Raw genomic sequence first — 20,867 nt, 5'->3', positions numbered from 1 at the left:
GTAGTTGTGGCACGCGGGCTCAGTAGTTGTGGCTTGCGGGCTCTAGAGCGCAGGCTCAGTAGTTGCGGCGCACGGGCTTAGTTGCCCCGCGGCACGTGGGATCTTCCCGGACCAAGGATCGAACCTGTATCCCCTGCACTGGCAGGTGGATTCTTAACCACTGCGCCACCAGGGAAGACCCCTCACTTTATTTTTAATCACTTCTCACTAGTTTATCCCAGACTTTCTTCGAGCCATGGAAGCCTCCTCAGCTCAGGTAGTCTGTCAGTCTTTCTCCTCTGAAAGACATCTTTAGTCAGGTTATTCTTTTCAGAAAGTCCCCGTCAGAATTGGCTAATCTTTCCTCAGGAAATCTCTCTCAGGATGGGGTCATCCCTCCTCAGAAACTGCCTCTCAGGATCAGGTCATCACTCCTCAGAATCTCCCCCACAGGATCGGGTCAGGACTTTTCTGAAAGTCTCCCTCAGTGTCAGGTCATTCTCTTCAGGAAGTCTCCCTGGGGATTGGGTAATCCCTCTCAGAAAGTCTTTCCAAGGATAGGGTTGTCCCTCCTTAGGAAGCCTCTGACTGATCTGGGCCATCCATCTTCAGGAAGTCTCCCTCAGGATCGGGTCATTCTTCCTCAGAAAGTCTCCCTCAGGATCAGGTCATTCTTCCTCAGAAAGTCTCCCTCAGGATCAGGTCATTCTTCCTCAGAAAGTCTCCCTCAGGATTGGGTCATTCTTCCTCAGAAAGTCTCCCTCAGGATCAGGTCATTCTTCCTCAGAAAGTCTCCCTCAGGATCAGGTCATTCTTCCTCAGAAAGTCTCCCTCAGGATCAGGTCATTCTTCCTCAGAAAGTCTCCCTCAGGATCAGGTCATTTCCCCCCGGAAAGTCTCCCTCAGGGTCGGGTCATTCTTCCTCAGGAAGTCTCCCTCAGGATCAGGTCATTTTCCCCCAGAAAGTCTCCCTCAGGGTCAGGTCACCCCCCTGCAGAAGTCTCCTTCGAGATCAGTTCACCCCTCCTCAGAAAGTCCCCTCAGATTTGCACCATCCCTCCTCAGGAATCTCTCTCAGGATCAGCTCATCACTCCTTCAAAAGTCTCCCTCAGGATCAGGGTATCTCCCCTCATGAAGTCTCTCTCAGGTCCTGTTATCCCTCCTCAGTGTCTCCCTTAGGCTCCTGTCATCCCTCCTCTGGAAGTCCCTCGAGGATTTGGTCGTCACTCAGGGGTTCCTGCTTTTGATCCTGTCGTCGCTTCTATAGAGTCTCCCTCGCAATTGGCCATTGCTCCTTTGCTGCCCGAAGCTTCTATCCTGTGTGGAGGTGCTCAGTACTGTGCTTTTCACTCCATTCATTTTTAGGACCTTGCTGTGCCCCAGTGTGTTTGTCAAGCTGGGTCCTTTGAGAACCTTTCCATCTGGACATTCACATCCTTCAAGTTCTGAGGAAAAGTCTTGAACAATTATTTTTGTTTTTTATAAATTTTATTTATTTATTTAATTTTTTTGGCTGCGTCGGGTCTTAGTTGTGGCATGCGGGACCTTTCATTGTGGCATGGGTTCTTCGTTGTGGCGCACGGGCTGCTCTCTAGTTGTGGTGTGCAGATTTTTTCTCTCTCTAGTTGTAGCATGCGGGTTTTCTCTTCTCTGGTTATAGTGCACGGGCTCCAGAGGGCATGGACTCTGTAGTTTGCGGTACGCGGGCTCTCTAGTTGAGGCACGTGGGCGTAGTAGCCCCATGGCATGTGGGATCTTAGTTCCCAGACCAGGGGTCGAACCCGCGTCCCCTGCATTAAAAGGCGGATCCTTTACCACTGGACCGCCAGGGAAGTCCCTTGAACAATTATTTTTGGATGCATTTCTTCCTTCCTGTCTTTCTGAAAGTCCTAGAAGAATTGTTTTTGGCCATTTGGATTGTCCTTCAATTTCATTACTCTTTCTGTTTTCTACATCGGTCATTTGCTTTGCTGTCTAGGAGTTTTCTACTACTTCATGTTCCAACTCTTCTGTCGATTTTTTTGCTGTGGTCAATGTATTTTAAATACCCCAGAGCTCTTTTTGTTCTCTGTTCTGTTTAATAGTGTGTTATTTAAAAAAAAATAGATCCAATAACTTCTTTTATCTTTGAGGATATTAATAATAGTTGGGTTTTCTTTCTTTTTGTATTTTAAGTTTCCTTCTTGCATAATCTTCGTCTCCTCCAGCTTTTGGCCTCTGTCGCTGGTTTTGTTGGATCTAATTTACAGGCTTCCGGGAAACGCTGGTGCAGGTCACCCATCTGAGGTCTTGGCTAGAGGTGTCCCCCTGCTGTCGATGTCTGGCACTTTCCTCCTGGGCTGGTCATTTTCCCTGAATCCCCCCTTGGGGACTCCTGCCAGGTAGCTGTGGGGAGGTCCCAGAGCCTCAACCCTCCCAAGCCTGGTGGGTCCCCAGTGTGGGCCTGCGTCACATCCGGCACCTGGGTTCTGCTGATTCAGTTCTTGCTCTTCCAGTTGCTTCCGCTTCTAGAATCCTGCTGCCTGCGCTGCTGTTTCAGCTGTGTTCACTTTGTCCTGGTGAAGGGTTACTGTCTTCACCCCTTTCCCACCAGCCAGGTCTGGGAGGGTTTGGACCTCAGCGCACACCCAGCCCGCCATCCTCCCCGCAATGTGTCCTGGTCTTTTTTCCATAACTTAACTGAGGTGAAGTTATGGAAAACTTCATCTCAGTGAAGTTAGTACCTTGCTTAAAAAAAAAATATCCTAACAGTGTAACATTTTTCTCCGGCTTGTAAAAACTACAAAGACGTTTGTAATGTCCGGTTAACGACTCATCCTGTGGTTTCCTGTCATTGCTTAAGTCGTCCCGTCATTGAGCATTTGGCGTCCCCCCTTTTTCGAGCTGACACGAATGACGCTGAAATGGACATCCGTGCGTGCGGAGTGTGTGGCCTTGGGAGAGGATTCCTGCCGGGCATCGTGAGGCCAGGAGGTAGAGCCCGTGGAGCCTTTTAAGGGTGGCTCTGCGAGGGAGAGGACATGGCCTTTGGTGGTTGTTTTCCTTTCTTAATTCATCTGGGGAAGTCTTCCTGGGCAAACGGCCGGGATGCCCAGTCCCCCTGGGTTTGATCGCCTGCCTATGGGTGGGCCCCACCGGTAGCCCCAGCCCAGAGCGCCCCCTGGTGGTTCCCTGTCTCGGGCCGGCTCCTTGGCCAGGGTGGGAATGGCTGAATTTGGGCATCATCTCCACAGTGGGGAGAAAACACTCAAGCATAGAGGAGGAGGTTATAACTAAAAAAACCCAAACAAGGGAAATCAACCCTGAAGGCTCAGGGGCTGAGCGGGGAGGGAGAGGCGAGCAAGGCCGCGGTAGGGCTGGCCCTCGGCGCTCGGGTCCCCCTACCCCCGCCCCACGTCCAGGTAGGGAGTGTCCACGCCAGGCCTCCTGGCCAGCCACGTGCGGCCCCTCCCACGCTCCCATGCGACCTTCCTCCCTCTTCTGCGGCCTCTATCCCCTCCTGTCTCCGCGGGCCACCCAGGTGCTGTCGCCGAGTGGCCGTCCTGGAGCAGCAGCTTCGTGGGTCTAGGAGATACTCGCAGGGGTGCAGGCTGCCCCCACCCCCGGAGTCCCCACCGTGTGGGCGTGATTTGTGGGCCTCACACTCCAGACTCCGGGTCCACCCTTGCTGGACAGAAGCACCGGGGCCAAGGGCCCTAGAAAACGGGTCCTGCAGGCTGTGGGTTTCCTGTGCGGAGTGAGAACCTGGACTGGGGGCGCAGGGCGGGTGGGCGGGAGGGATGCAGGGCTGCGTGCTTGGCACAGGGATGTGGAAAGTGCTCGGCCCTGCTGGCTGGGGCTGTGAGGGGGCAGTTCTGCTGACGGGCACTGCTGGGCCACGTGAGCCGTGAGCCGGGGCTCGCGAGCCCCGCAGCGGGCCGCCCGCGGACGCACCGTGTTCCCCCGCTCACATCTGCTTCTCCTTCAGATGCTGGACGAGAACCACCACCTGATCCAGTGCATCCTGGACTATCAGAGCAAGGGCAAGACGGCCGAGTGCACCCAGTGAGTGGCGTGGCTGCCCATGCCCCTCCCGGCTGCCTCTGGGGCTTGGTGGCCTGAGCGAGTGGGGCCTCAGGGTCAGCTAAGCTGCTGGGTCAGCGCCCCTGGGTGGCTCCCCAGGGAAAGGTGGGCAGGTTTGGAGGGAAGTGGGAGTATGGGGGAGAGGGGACCACTGGGGGGCCCAGGCCAGCCGCACCAGGGGACAGCAAGCTCCTCCAGGTGGGACCTCGTGTGACCCCAGGGCCGGGCACTGAGTGCCTCTGCAGGGGATGGGGTATCCAGTTAGCTCAGTGCCGGGTCCGCCCAAGGAGGCTCGTGCCCTGGCAGCCCCTCCTATGTCCCCCGGGCCCCCCCCTCCATTCTCTGAACACCAGGTCCCTTGGCCACCAGGTCGGGGGTCTCCCCCCTCATCCTGGACCGCAGAGCACCGTGCGGCCTGCCCGTGCACACCCTCCGGGGGAGGGGCTTGGCTGCAGGGCAGGGCAGCCTCCTCCCCCTCAACCGCGCCCTCCCCTGCAGGTACCAGCAGATCCTGCACCGGAACCTGGTCTACCTGGCCACGATCGCGGATTCTAACCAGAACATGCAGTCCCTGCTGCCCGCCGTGAGTGCCTGCCACGGGGTGGGGGGCCCAGGTGTAGACAGCTTTGTCCAAACCTTCGGGGCTGCTCTTTGGTCCAGATCTGGGAGATGAGGTTGCCAGGGGTCACTGGTAAGCTCCATCTCCCGTCTGCCTCCTGTGATCAGAGGTGGGCTTTGGCTGGGGGGGGGGGGGGGGAGAGCACCCTGGGAACCTGGTGCTGAGGCACAGGACAGGCTGTGCAAGGGCCCTGGGGCACAGGGGGTGTGAGGGCCAGAGCTGGCTGGCCAGCTGAGACCAAGAGGGGTGGGGGGGGTTGTGGGCAAGGTGAGGTGGACGCAGCTCCCTGAGTCCCAGGAAAGGGGGGCCCGGCTTTGAACCTCCAAGTGTGTGTCGATAGCCTGGGGAACGCTTGGCATAGCATTTCCGTCTGGCCTGAGGTGTCCGGGCTGGCAGTCAGCGGCGTACAGCTGCGTGAGGGCGGTGTCCCACCCTGGAGGTGCTGGCAGGCAGCCATGGAGTATGGCTGTGGGTCTCAGGGCGGCTGAGCCCCCGGAGCGGCTCCTGGTGGCCCTTCTCCACGCTAACCCTCTCGGTGCCCTTCCCGCTGCCACAGCCGCCAACCCAGAGCCTGGCGCTGGGCCCCGGAGGGCTGTCCCAGAGCGGCTCGGGCCAGGGCCTGCACTCGCAGGGCAGCCTCAGCGACGCCATCGGCGCGGGCCTGCCACCATCCTCCCTCATGCAGGCCCAGATCGGCAACGGTGAGCGGCCCTGGGCGCACTGGGCTCTGGGTTGGTTCCGGGGAACAACGGGGTCACCGACTGGGCTCCCTGGTGGCCGGCCGCCGCGGTGGGGACCCTCTCCTACCGGAGGCCCTGCTGCAGGCGCACGTGCTCGGGGTGACACGTGGAGGGATAAGGCCCTTATTCCAGGTCCCCTGCGAACTGGGGCTGCGTCACCTCAGAGCGCGGGCTTCCGTGTGGGGCTCCTGTCCTTGGGTTGAGAACTGCCACTAGCCGTCGGGAACCATTGATAAAGGTAACAGGGAGCAGGCGGCCCCTCTGCGCGCTCAGCACGTGTGTTCATTTCCTGGTCACGCGCCCGTGTCCCTCGCTCGTTGCGCCCTTGACCATGGTCAGCCTCCCCCCAACAGCCGCGTGAAGGAAGCTTGCCTGGGGGGCGGAGGGGGGGGGCCCTAGCGCGAGGCCAGGGCTGCCGTCAGAGGTGGTCTTTGGTGGGTTTCAGCGCGCCCGCCCCCCCGCCCTGGCAGGTCCGAACCACGTGACCCTGCAGCAGACGGCGCAGAGCACGCTGCCCACCACCTCCATGAGCATGTCCGGCAGCGGCCACGGCTCGGGGCCCGGCTACAGCCACTCGGGACCGGCCTCGCAGAGCATCCCCCTGCAGGGCCAGGGCGCCATCAGCAGCTACGTGTCCCGGGCCAACATCAACATGCAGTCCAACCCAGGTACCGTCCCCAGAGACCCCGCTCCCCTCCAGCGCAGGCCAACGTGGTCCCCAGGGCCACCCTCCTCCGGAAGCCCCCAAGGGGCGAGGGTTGGGGGCTGGGTGGCTTCAGGGTAGGCTCTGAGGAGGGGCAGCAGCCACCCCGCTGGGAGGACTGGGTGGCAGCCAGTGCACAGGAGTGGGAGGCTGAGGGGCAGGTAGGGCTGCAGGGCCTTGAGCACTTGGGAAGCGCCAGGTCCCAACCAGGGCGTCCCACGAGAGTCAGACACACTGGGGTTCAAAGGCTTAGAACAGCAAAAGAGGATGTGAAGTATCTCCTTAGCTCTCGCTACGTTAATTACATATTGAAGACAATCTAGTTTGGATATATTGAGTCAAATAAAATGTCACTGAAATAGACTTCCCCTGTTTCTTCTCATTCTCTGACGTGGCTCACGTCCCCTGTGCTGGACGGTACTGCCCTGGAGGGTCCCGAGCTGGGGTGGCAGGAAAGGACAGGCAGGCGGGGCCCCCACTGGAGCCTTCGAGGCCGGAGCCTTCGAGACCCGAGTCTTGGGGGAGGGCGCGGCGATAGGCTCCTCTGGGACCAGCCTTGGGGACTTAGGGGCGTGGGGGCCGGCATTTCACATTTTATGAGTTGCCCAAAGGCGCGTTGGCAGGAAGGGTGGCGTGGCCTCACGGGGCAGAGCTGCACAGGCCCAGCCCGGAGGAGGGCTCAGGCGGGTCTGCCGGGTGCCGCCCAGGAGCTTCTTGGGTTACGTGGGGTCTGTCGTGTCCCCCAGTGTCCATGATGCACCAGCAGGCAGCCTCGTCCCACTACAGCGCGGCACAGGGCGGGAGCCAGCACTACCAGGGCCAGTCCATGGCCATGATGGGCCAGAGCGGGCAGGCGGGCAGCATGATGGGGCAGCGGCCCATGGCGCCCTACCGGCCCTCCCAGCAAGGTGAGGCCCCGCCCCCGGTGCAGGGAACCGGTGGGGGAGGGGCAGTGTGTGCAGTGCGTGGGGCAGGCCTCCCCGTGTACCCTGGGTGGGCCTGGTGGAGCGTCCTCTGATTGGGGGCCCGTTGGGGAGGTTCTGGGGCTCGGGGAGGTGACGTCCGGCGCTGTCCCCTAGGCTCGTCCCAGCAGTACCTGGGCCAGGAGGAGTACTACGGCGGCGAGCAGTACGGCCACGGCCAGGCCGCCTCGGAGCCCATGAGCCAGCAGTACTACCCTGACGGTGAGGCTGCAGTGGCTTTTATCCGCTGCTCACTGGTCGTTCCCAATTCAGACCCCAGAGTCCCCTTTGGGGGTGGGTGGCTGGCCTCTGCTGAGAGAAGCTTCCGGCACTGGCCCCCTGGGGCTGGGTGCGCAGTCCTGAGGATGGACACGAGTTCATCGTGAGATGCTCTCAGGAAGGTGACAAGCGTGAGCCGACTGTCTCGTAACGCTCCCCTCCCAGCTGCTCAGTTACAACTTCTGCAGCTTATTTTCCTTTTCCGTGTCACCTTTCAGGCATCTTCAAATGGCCCCAGGGTTTGTGGAGGTGGCGTTTAACATGGCCGCAGAGGACGGGTGGGATTTGGGGAGGACCCCCCAGGCAGGGTGCGTGAGCAGGTCTGGTGCTGGGGAGGTGGCCAAGACCGGGGAAGGGCAAGCCGTGACCCCTCTGTGGAATGGTGGCCGGGCCTCACGAGGTGTCACGCACTCCGAAGGGAGCCGGCGGGGGGATGGTGACCGTGTAGCTACATTAAGAGCTGACGTCCACGTGCGTGTCACGCATTGGGCACCGAGTACACTCTGTAAACCGTGGCTTGTTGATCCTCACACTGCCCCGAGGAGCAGGTGGCCGTCTGCACTTTAAAGTAAGGGAACCGCAGCTGCCTGACGGCAGGAAGTGCCCCCATGGGTTCCGTCTAGGGAAACCGGACCGCACCCAGCGCCGGGGTCTCCTGACCCGACGGCCGAGTTCACGCGGTCTCTCCTGGGTCTGGGCAGCTGGGGCCTCCGCTGACTGCAGGGCAGCCCGTTTGCTTGCAGGACATGGCGATTATGCCTACCAGCCGGCGTCCTACACGGAGCAGAGCTATGACCGGTCGTTTGAGGAGTCCACGCAGCACTACTACGAGGGCGGTAAGGTGGCCGGGCCTCAGGCTCCGGGCCCGACGGGCGTGGGGCGTATGGAGATGGGGGCCAGGCGCCGATAAAGCCGCCGAGGTGACGTCACCAAACACGGCTTTGGGAAGAAACAGGCATAGTCGGTTCTCACGCGGTTCTCGGGTGCGGGGACTTCCTGCTGCCCCAGGGGCCCCGAGAGGAGAGGAGCCATTGAGCTCACAGCGTGGCGTGGTCCTGGGCCTTGGTCTGGGCGTCAGGACTGGGGACAATGGCAAGGCTGCCGGGGGCAGATGACATGCACAGAACAGGTGACTCGAAAATGTGACTTTTGGGGTGACTTTTTTTAAGTCGTAAAAAACGTAAAGTTTACCATTTTAACCATTTTTAAGTGCACAGTTCAGCGGCACTAAGCACATTCATGCTGTTGTGCGACCACCGTCATCACCACGTCATCTCAGAGCCTTCTCGCCTCCCCAACCTGACACGCTGTCCCCAATAAACACTAACTCCCCACTTCCCCTCCTCGACCCTGCTCCCCTCCCCCTCCAGGAAAGCGGGGCTCAGCCTCCTCCGCAGGAGGGCCCCCGCCTGCCTCGCGTGCTGCTCCCCAGGACGAGTTCGTTGAAGTCTGAAGGGCACAGTTCTGTACCCTCACTTTGGGTTGCGTACGATCATCTTTCATAATTGATGAGTTTGCTAAAACATTCAGGGACTTCTTTCAAGGCAAGTGTGGCATATGACACAGTTTCCTCCTGGATGTGGAAGCATTTTGTTCCGCCTTGTTAAACACCCCTGCACGTGTTAACATGGTACCGGCCATACCGCAGCCGGTGGCCTGCCGGGTCTTGTTTAGGGTGAGAGGTGCGGGGGGGAGTTTGCTTTGAGAGGGCTGGGCGCATAAGTGGCCTGCGGCCCTGAGAAGGGCAGGATGTTGGGTGGGAGCAATAAGGGGGTCGCCTGAAGCCAACAGAGAGAACTTTCTAGTAATTAGATTTGTCCCCCAGCGGGATGGGGAACCTTGAGGGGCACGGGTGGCTGGTCCTGGGGTTGTGCACAGGAGGTGGTATCTGGCAGGAGCCCTGTGGGGTCCCCGGAATGAGAGGACCAGTGTCAGGAAGGGGCCAGGGCATGGCCGACCCAGCCGAGCAGGACACTGTTGCTGTCGGGGCCACTGCAGAGGAAACCTGGAAGTCCCGATGGCATTTCCTGTCCGTGAGGTTTGCAGGAGCAAGGGCTGGACAGAGCCAGTGTCCGCTGTGACACGTCCAGGGCGCTTCTGTGGCATGTCCCCCCGGGTCATGCCAGGTGTACAGGACCAGGGTGTCCGGGTGCCACCTGCTGCGTAAAACAAAGGGCACTGAGAGCACACGCACCACAGACAGCCTCTGGAGGAATACCTGGGACAGCGATGCAGACGATGAGGCTGGGCGGGGAGGGGGCCTTCCTCCCCGGACCTGTCGAAGACGCACTTGGTTTGTTTTTTTATTTCTGAATCGCCCATTTAGAAGTCAAACTTACTGAAAATCAAAGCACTAACCCTGTGGCCCCCCAGACCCGCCCACACCCCCCAGTCCTGGGGTTGCAGCACCGCTGTTTGGGGCGTTTCCCCCAGTGGCGACGGTGACTGTGATCGGGCTTTGGGGATGGTGGGGACGGCTCCGCCCCAAATGGCTGCCACGTGGGTCCCTGAGGCTCATCCTTGCTTGGCGACAAAGTTGTATAGACGGGTCGGTCACCCTTGTGCATTAGCGCCTCTGGCTGTTCTACGGCCACGTTCCTGCCACGTTTAATGACAACACCAGCCTCTTCTTTCACAAATTAGTGGTTCCTTTTTTCACGGCCATGTCACAGAATGTTGCAAGATTCTTAAAGATAGAAACAAATGAAAAGGAGAGGGAAAACAAGAGAAGTCGTTGTATCGGCCAGTGGTGGAGGGAAGGCCCTGGAGCCGCTGTCGCTGTCCCAGGCTGTTCTAGGAAGAGCAGTCTGGGCTCCCCAGCTCTGCTGCTCCCACGAAACCCTCCTGAGAATCGCTCAGGCTTGTTCAAAGAAGTCCTGCCTCTCTCCTTTCAGAGTTGTCCATACAGGTCCATCTTCTACTGGGATTTGGCTCCAGGTCAAGAGAAGGTTTTTCTGGGTGCGTGAGAGTTGCATCGGGTTCTCACCCCCTGCACACCTGCTGTGTCTAGGCCACGGCTGCTGCTGCTGTGAATTAACTCCTTTACCCGTTATCCTAGAAAGAGAAAAGGGGCTGTAAGACACGAGAATATGCAGACTGACCCCAAAACTCTGAAACCCTGGAGAAAACCTGCCAAGTCTCTGATGAATTTCTCCGATGCATTCCTCACAAAGACAGTGAACCTGGGTCTCCACTGGTCACTGACGCCTCCTCGGCCATCGGCCGTCCCATCGGCCATTGTTGCTGGGACCGGTCATGGTTGTGAGGAGGGAGCAGCTGTCAAGGTGTTTCCTTAGATGATGACCAATCAGAAAACCCAGCAGATTCCTCAGAGCCCACCCTGGAGAAGAGCTCCCGCGCTGTAGAGTGTGTGTTCCTTCATTGTTCTGCGCAGCTGGAAATTGAACTTCCTTATGGGGTTTTAAGCCTTTCTACATGAATTCGCTCTCAATAAAGCTGTTATTTTAAAATGTACGTTATCAGGATCCCAGTTTTAAAATACTTACATTTTACTGGACTTCCCTGGTTGGTGCAGTGGTTAAGAATCCGTCTGCCAATGCAGGAGACACGGGTTCGAGCCCTGGTCCGGGAAGATCCCACATGGTGCGGAGCAACTAAGCCCGTGCACCACAACTACTAAGCCTGCGATCTAGAGCCCACGCACCACAACTACTGAGCCCACGTGCCACAACTACTGAGCCTGTGTGCCACAACTACTGAGACTGCATGCCACAACTACTGAACCCACGTGCCACAACTACTGAGCCTGCGCTCTAGAGCCCGTGAGCCACAACTACTGAAGCCCATGTGCCTAGAGCCCGTGCTTCGCAACAAGAGAAACCACTGCAGTGAGAAGCCCGTGCACCACAACGAAGAGTAGCCCCTGCTTGCCGCCACTAGAGAAAGCCCGCGCGCAGCAACGAGGACCCAACGCAGCCAAAAATAAATAAATAAACAATCAAATAAAAATTTTTTAAATGAAAAAAAATCTATAAAAAACTTAACTAAAAACAGAGACAAGAACAAGAAAACCACAAGCAGCCCTCCTTTCCAGGCTGTCTGGCGCCACAGGGGGTAAACACCCCGGGTCCCCTCGCCCCGCCTGCTCCTGCTAGAGGACAGGGTCTCATGCAGAGAAAGACCCACACTCTGCGGTTAAAGGCCAGACACTGTGGTTTTGAAAAAAACGATGAAACTAAACTTAAATTGGTCTTCTTATAAAGGTGTTTTGAAAACAGAATGGAATTTAGTCTCTACACCAATCTAAAACTCTTAAGACCTGCATTAGGAAGACTTCGTAGCAAGATTTTTATTTATTTATTTTTAAAGTTTTATTTAAATATAGTTGATTTACAATGTTGTGTTTCAGCTGTACAGCAAAGTGATTCAGTTATACACACACACACACACACAGACTATATATATATTCTTTTTTTAGGTTCTTTTCCATTACACATGTAGAAAGATTTTTAAATGGTTGTTAATACTCCCTCTTTTTTAAAAAATTTATTTATTTTATGTATTTATTTTTGGCTGCATTGGGTCTTTGCTGTGCGTGGGCTTTCTCTAGTTGCGGCGAGTGGGGGCTACTCTTCGTTGCGGTGCGCGGGCTTCTCACTGCGGTTGCCTCTCCTGTTGCGGAGCATGGGCTCTAGGCACGCAGGCTTCAGTAGTTGCGGCACGTGGGCTCAGCAGTTGTGGCTCGCCGGCTCTAGAGCGCAGGCTCAGTAGTTGTGGCACACGGGCTTAGTTGCTCCGCGGCATGTGGGATCTTCCCGGACCAGGGCTTGAACCCGTGTCCCCTGCATTGGCAGGTGGATTCTTAACCCCTGCGCCACCAGGGAAGTCCCCAATACTCCCTCTTAACTGTTCGTAATTATTTGGTAATACGTTTACTGCTCTCCCAAGTTATTTTCTTACCATGAGCTTTCTTCCAAAATGAGGCTTTTAGCACGGGTGCTGGCTGGCTAGTTAGAGTTTTGAAAGTGAGAATTAAGCCATTTTCTCTGGGAAAAGAAAAAGTAAGTGAACCTAAAACATCTCTGGGACTGTACCCACATATAGATGCAGAACACAAGGGCAAACGTCTGCCTCTTTTCGTTCATAAAGTCACAGGAAAACACATCACAGGTCTGAGCTGGAACCCTGGCTTGCATGTTTGCCAAGAAGACGAGGGTGTCCCAAAACTTCTGGGGTCCCTTTGAACTGTGGGGATCATACAGCTTTTCCCTGTGTCTGTGTCCAGATCTCCTTCTTCTTAGAAGGACATCATCCACTGGATTAGGGCCCACCCTAACCTTGTATGACCTCCCTTTAACTAATTACATCTGCAAAGACCCTATTTCCAAATAAGGCCACAGGTTCCTGGGGTCAGGACCTCAACAGCTCTTTTGGGGGACACAGTTTACCTACAACACTGGTATTGGTCTTTGTCTTAATTGCATTAACCTCTTCACTTTGGCGATATATTTGTATTTCTATAAGACGGTAAGAGAAAGTATTGTATTGGCCAAAGAGTTCATTCGGTTTCCCTGTAAGATGGCTCTAGTAGCGCTTAGCTGTCTTTAACTTCATTTGAAACAATTTTGTTAGATTGTACGTGACAACTGCCATACCTGTGCATTTAAAAAAAAAAAAATCAGGGCTTCCCTGGTGGCGCAGTGGTTGAGAGTCCACCTGCCGATGCAGGGGACGCGGGTTCGTGCCCCGGTCCGGGAAGATCCCACGTGCCGCGGAGCGGCTGGGCCTGTGAGCCATATCCGCTGAGCCTGCACGTCCATAGCCTGCGCTCTGCGATGGGAGAGGCCACAGCAGTGAGAGGCCCGCGTACCGCAAAACAAAACAAAACAAAACAAAATTAAAAAAAAATCAAAACTGGTGAATTTTTGTGTAGCCATTTTAATATTGAAGATGGAAGAAAAAAAAGCAACATTTTTGGCCTATTATGCTTTACTATTTCAAGAAAGGTAAAATTGCAACCAGAATGCAAAAAAAGATTTGTGCATTGTATGGAGAAGGTGCTGTGACTGATCCAACGTGTCAAAAGTGCTTTGCGAAGTTTCATGTGGAGATTTCTCGCTGGATGATGCCCCATGGTCGGGTAGACCAGTTGAAGTTGATAGCGATCAAATCAAGACATTAATTGAGAGCAATCAACGTTGTACCACGCGGGAGACAGCTGACATGCTCAAAATATACAAATCAAGCTCTGTAGATCATTTGCACCAGCTTGGTTACATTCACCGCTTTGATGTTTGTGTTCCACACATGAGTTAAGCAAAAAAAACCTTCTTGACTGTATTTCCTCTTGTGATTCTCTACTTAAACGTAACCAAAATGTTCCGTTTTTAAAACAAATTGTGACGGGCGATGGAAAGCGGATACTGTACAATAATGTGGAACAGAAGAAGATAAGGGGGCCAGCGAAATGAACCACCACCAACCACACCAAAGGATGGTCTTCATCCAAAGAAGGTGAAGTTGTGTATATGGTGGGACTGGAAGGGAGTCCTCTATTACGAGCTCCTTCCAGAAAACCAAATGATTAATTCCAACAAGTACTGCTCCCAATTAGACCAACTGGAAGCAGCACTCGACGAAAAGCGTCCAGAATTAGTCAGCAGAAAACACATAATCTTCCATCAGGATAAGGCAAGACCCCATGTTTCTTTGATGACCAGGCAAAAACTGTTACAGCTTGGCTGGGAAGTTCTGATTCATCCACCGTATTCACCAGACATTGCACCTTTGGATTTCCATTTTTTTCGGTCTTTATAGAATTCCCTTAATGGAAAAAATGTCAATTCCCTGGAAGACGGTAAAAGGCACCTGGAACAGTTCTTTGCTCAAAAGGATGAAAAGTTTTGGGAAGATGGAATTATGGAGTTACCTGGAAAATGGCGGAAGGTAGTGGAACAAAACGGTGAATACGTTGTTCTATAAAGTTCTTGGTGAAAATGAAAACTGTGTTTTATTTTTACTTAAAAACTGAAGGAGCTTTTTGGCCAACCCAATAAAATAAAATAATTTGAATTGTTGTGGAAAAGAAGAGGTACTGGAGCAGTGGACTCGGTCTAGGGAACCCAAAGCTGCCCGTGCCTCGAGGGACAGCGGAGCTGCCATTGCTCTCTGGAAATGAGCTCATGTCTCCTTCCCTCTGCAGGAAACTCACAGTACAGCCAGCAGCAGGCGGGGTACCAGCAGGGCACAGCCCAGCAGCAGACGTACTCCCAGCAGCAGTACCCCAACCAGCAGAGCTACCCCGGGCAGCAGCAAGGCTATGGTAAGCGGTGGGGGGGCCATCACAGGAACGCGGTCATTCGGTGGGCGCCCAGCAGGCTTCTTATTTTGGAACAGTTGTAGATTTCTGGAAAAGCTGTGAGGAAAGCTGAGAGTCCCCCCATGGTTAACCTCGTCCATTACCGGGGCCCTGTGGTCACAGCTAAGAAACCAAGGTTGGTGCATGGACGTGGACTGAGCCAGTTTCTTCGGATCTCACTGGCTCTCCTGCATGTCCTTCTCTGTCCGGGACCAGGCCAGGATCCCACATGACGTCAGCCCCGCAGCTCCTTGGGCTGCGAAAGTTCCTCAGACTTTCCTCATCCCTCTTGACCTTGGCACTTTTGAGGAGGGCTGGGCGGGCACTGCCTAGACGCCCCCTCAGGTTGGGTCTGTCTGGCCTGGGTTCTGGAAAGAAGACCATGGCGAAGTGCCTTTGCGTCCCCTCCTGTGGGCATGACTTGCCTCCGTTGAGTCTGGCCTTGGTCACATGGTCAAGGGCGTCTGCCAGGCCTCCCCAGTGTCGGGCTTCCTTCCCTCTCCTCCTCCAGACTCTGACGTCACTGGGTCCAGCCCCACTCGAGGGGGCACTGTGTACATCAGGGGTCCCCAACTCCCGGGCCTCGGACCAGTACCGGTCCGCGCCGGTTAGGAACCAGGCCGCACAGCAGGAGGTGAGCGGTGGGCGAGTGAGCGAGGCTTCATCTGCCGCTCCCCAGCGCTCACATCACCGCCTGAGCCATCCCCCCTCCCCTGTCCGTGGAAAAATTGTCTTCCATGAAACCAGTCCCTGGTGCCAAAAAGATTGGGGACCGCTGGTCTACATAGATTATTTGGAATTCTTCTGTAGGGAAGATGGGTCTCTTCTCCTCCATTCACTTAGTTATTGATCGTTTATTTATATTGGTAGGTGCTCACGGGTATTGATTTTACACATTGAGTTACGATCCAAACTTCTTTATTTTATTGTTCCAACCGTCTCAGCTCTGCCTCTTGGGAGCTCAGGTTGGTGCCTGTGGCCCTTGGACGTGCCCCATCCTTTTGGTTTAGAGCACTTTCTTCTTTCTGGGACCACAGTGTTTCCCCTGCCCCAGCCCTAGAAACAGCCAATTTTGGAAAGAACACTCGGCCTTTGTCAGTTTCTCCTAAACCATCTACTTAGGCTCCGGAGGCACAATTACCGTCTCTCGCGTGTTTTCACCATTTGCTGTGTGTTTGACTCCCGTGTTTACGGTGACCACCGTGACCAGTGTAAGCTGGTCCCAGGAAGCGGGTCCGGGGCACTGAGAGTGGCCCCCAGGCTCCGTCCGGGTGGCGGTGGGAGCACAGCTGCGAACCACGCGGGACTCCGCGCAGCCTCCAGCTGTGGCGCTTTCACTGCATGGGCTTAATGTGGAGGGAGAACGGGTGCCAGAGTCAGGGGCTCGGGCGGACGGGGGCATGGGGTGGTCTCACGGCTCCCGCGTGTGTTCTAGGGCCTGCCCAGGGCGCCCCCTCGCAGTACTCCAGCTACCAGCAGGGACAAGGCCAGCAGTACGGAAGCTACCGAGCGTCTCAGACGGGCCCGTCCGCCCAGCAGCAGCGGCCTTACGGCTACGAGCAGGCAAGCCTTCTGCCCGTTTCCAGACTCGCAGCCCCCGCGTGCGTCAGACGTGACGAAGGTTTCCCCGGTCGTCAAGAGAAACAATAACACAGGGTGAACTGGCACCCAAGGTCCCTCCAGAACGTTAATTCTCTGAGCCTGTAAGGTTTTTAAAAATTACCTCTTCGGTCAGACACAGCTGGCTCTGTGTCCTTGTCCTTTCACACCTCGGGTGTTTCCCGCGTGCCTAGCAGCGTCGGGTGTCTGGTGCGCGCTTGCGGGCCCCGGCGACTAGGCAGATTCTAGAGCTTGTATCTCGCCTGACACAGCCGGGCGCTGTTGGCGCCGGGATGGAGCAGCGGCAGGTAGTTCTGGGAAGAGGACCCAGAGGGCAAAGGGACAGAACGACGGGTGGCAGGGCTGGCGTAGACCAGGTCGGGGAGGCCCTCTCTCGGGCGACAGCGAGGCCATCAGACCTGAGCAGAGCCGCTCAGGCTCCCAGGACGGCAGGGAGGCCTCGCCCACCTGACGAGGATCTGCTCTGCGTGGGGTGGGGCCCTGGAGGCCGTCGGAGCCTTTGGTGACAGCACGGTGGCTGCTGGAGAGAGGTGAGAGGCTCCGGGACTCTAGGTGCTCTCAGAGGTGGTGCCAGCGGGATTTGCTGGTGGACTGGACGTGGGGCGTGTAGGAGAGGCGGGTCGGGGCGGCCCCAGGGATTTCAGCCTGGGCTGCTTGAGGCAGTTGCCATTTCTCGGGGTGCAGAGGGCTGTGGAGAGAAAATCAAGCTTAACTTCAGATGCCTCTGACTTCCACCTGGAGGCGTGGAGGAGAAGGGCGGTAGATGATGGATGTCGGCCCCTCCTGGTGGGAGAGAAACCCATGAGGGGTGAATGTAAGTGTCCGGGGGCCTCTCAGCGGAGGTGCCACGGGGCCAGGACGTGAGGATGAGGGTGAGCCAGCCTCGGGACGCAGCCGTGCAGGTGTGTCTCATGCGAGTCGGTCAGGAGGAGCCTTGGCGTCTGCAGCTCAGGGCAGGAGCAGGGCAGTGGGGCGGGAGGAGACTTATCCTGGGCATCTTTGGAACCTCCTTTGAAGAGAGCCCCTTGCAAGGGCTGATTGTCCATCGGTGGCCTTTTGTGCTGGGTCACAGAAACTAATGACCGTTTACACGGCTAATGAAATCTCAAGGCACCACATGGATGATGGGTGTTTTTCTCAGGTACCTGAATAGGTAAGGTCCTGTATTTTATTCTTTTAAATGCTTCTCACCCTGCTCTCTAAAGAGAGATCATGAACCAGTCATACTTAGAGGATGAGTTTTCAACACGAGTAAACAAGCCCAGGGCAGGGTAATTAAGGAGAAAACCTTTTTGACCTTGAAGAGAGCAGTGTGGAATGTTCCCCTGAGTGTGCCGGAAGTGGTGCCAATGTCGTTTGTGGCTGGGGGAGCCCGTCACAGACCTGTTCACGGCAGGCTCAGGGTGGGGACGTGACTTGAGGCACCTGGACCAGGCCCAGCACAGTGAGCTGCTGTGTGGCTGGGTGAACGAGCCTCTCCACCCTCTGACCTAAATCAGTAGCTGCAGCCTGGAGAGTGGCTTCTGGAAGGCCGCTTATCTGGCTGCCTCGTGGAAACAGGCAGAGGCTGTTTGGTCGCTTGCCTTTTATGTTCCCTCCACCTCCCGTCCTGGGTGTTGGCGGGGGGGGCGGGAGTCTGTCTTACCCTTGGGCGTGGACCCTCTTATGCAGGACTGTTGGGGTGTAATCTGTGTCTTGGTCTCTTGCAGGGCCAGTACGGAAATTACCAGCAGTAAAGGACAAACATTCTTATGGAGGCTTGCAGCGGCATGTCTGTCTGGGATGGACAGGCCAGTGACAGTTCTGATGAGCTGTGACCTGCGGGCTGCCCCTTCACCCCACGCAGCGTCTGCATGTGAAGCGTGCACATTTCACGTGGGGTAGGACGCCGAGCGTGCACCGCTGGTGCAAGACAGCGCTTTGATGGTGTGACATATTTGGTGCTGTGTATAGTATTGTATGTCCATACAACGGAGAGGTTGTCCCTTTTTGTCCGCCTCCCCCCCCCCCCGCAGTGTTTCTAGCTAGCTTTAGGGGTCCTTTTGTCATCAGAGTGTTCTGTGCCCAGTGATGGGACATACCTACAAGAGGCCATAGTCCACGTACTTGTATAAACAGACCTTAGGTCTGACACTCCTCATGCACTGTCGTACCGTGGGTTGTAAACTTGTCTTTCACTGTCCGCACCGCAGCTGGACACGTGTGCACAGCCCCTGGATGGCAGCCTCTTCCTGTGCCTCGATGGGGGGGTGGGGGGGGTGGGAGGCATCTTCTGTGATTTGCGTCAGTTTCTGTTACACGATGGAAAGGATGACTAAGCCTCACTTGGAGATGCTGTGAACCTTTATTTTCAGAGCTCACTCGTTACCTGTGTCTCTCACCAATTGTGTTTATCCAAAAAGTTGTATGTTTTTGTATTAAAAAGTAAAGAGGGATCAATGACTATGTTCTAAATAAACAGGAATCCATGAAGGCAATGAATGATTAGCCTTACCCAGGGAGAGTGGTATTGCTGAAAGAAAGAGAAGGTAGTCTCTGGAATTACTTTGGCTTTGGCCCTTGTTTATCTGATGGTCATTTCTGGAATTTTAATATTTAATATGCTCAATTCCAAAGTTATAATTTAAAATATTGACACCAAATTTTCCAAACTGTTGGCAAGTTGTTTATTTTATACCACTTCTTCCAGGACCTACTTATTCACATCTCCAAGAAAGCTTTCCTTTTCTTTTAGGGATATCTGAAATTCACATCTTATTTTTAAAAAGAACACCACTGATTCTACTGTGTTCTTCCTAATGAGAAGGAAAGCTCTTATGGAGAGAAATTTGAGTAATTTTTACATTCCTAGGACATTAAATGCCATTTAAATTCTGTGCAGACATTAAAGACAGCTCATGTGGAAAAGTCAGGGCAAAGGAAAAATTCTACATTTCACTAATAAGTCATAAGGACATTTTTATCAACTCTTACCTGGATAACAATACCCATATTTATTATGACCGCTTTAAAAACATCTTTGGATAAATGCTGACATATTTCCAAGACAACCAAGAAAATAAAAATATATCCAGTTCTTCATATATCAGGTCTACTGAAGGTGATGTTTTATTAAGTCTTAAATTGAAAGTAGTTCTTTATCCAGAATTGAATACTTTACAGTGTAGAAGACATCTTCGACGTGTTTGTACTGGAATGAATAATTCCCAGTCCACCCTGGGAATATGGTGGCGATTACTTGTTGCTGTTTTGCAGATGAAGCACTAAGGCTCAGAGGAAAGAAGGGGCGGGTCGAGTAGAAGTCCTGTTCTAGGACCTTCTCCCCTCCTCTGTGGAGACAGAATCACACATGCATTGGGATAGAAGTGTTTATTTTGTAGACATACGGGTTTTTAGAAACCCTTAACGCTGGTAAGGGCTTAAAAATACATCTCTGTATTAAATTATTGAAATGAGAGTCCTTAACCGCTAAATGACACACATTAGTAATTTCATTTAGGGAGTCATTTCCCTTGATTTTGTCCTGTTCTTTCCTGACAATTTTCATAGAATTTGCAAACTCAGTCGGGGATTAAATTTTCCCGTTGAAAATGTTAAGCATTTCAGAGAACTGTGAAAATAGTTTATTTTTATTCCTTGCCAATCTGGGAATATGCCTTTTATGTGTCTGTGTGTGTGTGTTTGTTTTTTTTAAGTGCTGTATTAATACTTTTTGAAGGAAAAGGACACTTAAAAAAACTTATCCCGAAACTTCAATCTGAAATGTCTTACATTAAGAATTTCTTGAATGTTGTGTATATATTTTTAAAAGCACTTTGTGAAATAGTTTGTACATCTATTTCCTAATTTATACATGATTGTCGGTGTTCATATATTTAATGATTAATAACAAAATGTTTATTTAACGTGCTGTCCGTTTTTATGTACTATTGTGGGGAAAGTGACGCCAGCAGCTCGTTTTCGTTCACTGTTTTGTGTCTCCTCTTCCGCAACACGAATGTCTGCAGACGCTTAGGCCCGAGAGTCGCTCGCGCGGTGCGGTCAGTGCCGCCGAGTTGCCACGGCCGAGCCCCGGGCGGGGCGGGCCTCGAGCGGTGACCGGCGCGGCCCGCGGAGGTGCCGACAGCGCCCAGGCCGCCGGCTGGCCCCGCCGCCTCCGGCCCGAGCATCCCTCGCGCGCCCGCAGCCGCAGCCGGGCCTCGGCGGTCCGTGCGGGGCGGCCGCTCACACTCGGACCGAGAGGAGGGCGTTTCCGTGTGACTTCCCAGCCCTGACTGACCAGGTCACGCCGTCTCGTCCGTGAGCACAGCCCGTTCCCGGACAACCATCCTCACCCGTCCGTTTCTCTCCTCAGCCGGACTTTGGCGTCTAAGTTGTTTATGCCTTTGTTGTAATTAATAAACTGGCTCTTCGAGAACCGTCCTGGAGACTGAGTTTCCGTGAGGTGATGGGGAACCGGAAGCCCCGGCGGGGAGACGGCTGCCGGGCCCGGGATCCCTGCGTCCCCGGGTCCCCGGGTCCCGAGGTGCCCCCGCTCCCCACGCCGGAGACCACGCTCACCTCTGCGCAGACGCGAGCAGCTCC

General features: G+C 54.8%; 1 protein-coding gene across 7 annotated transcripts; it reads left to right on the top strand.

Annotated features, from left to right (window-relative positions):
- Positions 1-1,795: 1,795 nt before the first annotated feature.
- On the top strand, positions 1,796-20,831 carry SS18L1 (SS18L1 subunit of BAF chromatin remodeling complex). 7 transcript variants are annotated; one of them, XM_029219947.1, is made up of 10 exons: positions 1,796-2,953; positions 3,948-4,024; positions 4,541-4,625; positions 5,218-5,362; positions 5,872-6,069; positions 6,851-7,012; positions 7,184-7,288; positions 8,089-8,181; positions 14,508-14,627; positions 16,099-16,313. In XM_029219947.1, exons 2-10 carry the CDS (start codon positions 3,948-3,950, stop codon positions 16,311-16,313), a joined length of 1,200 nt encoding a protein of 399 aa, XP_029075780.1. In that variant the 5' UTR covers positions 1,796-2,953. The 7 variants fall into 7 exon arrangements, 5 of the variants coding, with proteins under 5 accessions (XP_029075780.1, XP_029075783.1, XP_029075778.1 ...); XM_029219950.1 differs by lacking the exon at positions 1,796-2,953 and adding an exon at positions 17,993-20,177 and having other exon boundaries at positions 3,805-4,024; positions 16,099-16,226; XM_029219949.1 differs by lacking the exon at positions 1,796-2,953 and adding an exon at positions 17,993-20,831 and having other exon boundaries at positions 3,948-4,147; positions 16,099-16,226.
- Positions 20,832-20,867: the final 36 nt, after the last annotated feature.

Source organism: Monodon monoceros, unplaced genomic scaffold (genome assembly GCF_005190385.1).
Source record: "Monodon monoceros isolate NGI ecotype Baffin Bay Population unplaced genomic scaffold, NGI_Narwhal_1 Super_Scaffold_13, whole genome shotgun sequence".
In the NCBI taxonomy this organism is placed as follows: domain Eukaryota; kingdom Metazoa; phylum Chordata; class Mammalia; order Artiodactyla; family Monodontidae; genus Monodon; species Monodon monoceros.
Note: the sequence above shows the minus strand (reverse complement) of the source record. Positions and strands in the feature narration are given on the sequence as shown.

Excerpts from the sequence above, each read along its gene's own strand:
- SS18L1 (XM_029219945.1), top strand. The coding sequence starts at position 3,948 with ATGCTGGACGAGAACCACCACCTGATCCAGTGCATCCTGGACTATCAG. Across the intron at positions 8,182-14,507 it reads GCAGCACTACTACGAGGGCG|GAAACTCACAGTACAGCCAG; the intron begins GTAAGGTGGCCG and ends TTCCCTCTGCAG. Across the intron at positions 14,628-16,098 it reads CGGGCAGCAGCAAGGCTATG|GGCCTGCCCAGGGCGCCCCC; the intron begins GTAAGCGGTGGG and ends CGTGTGTTCTAG.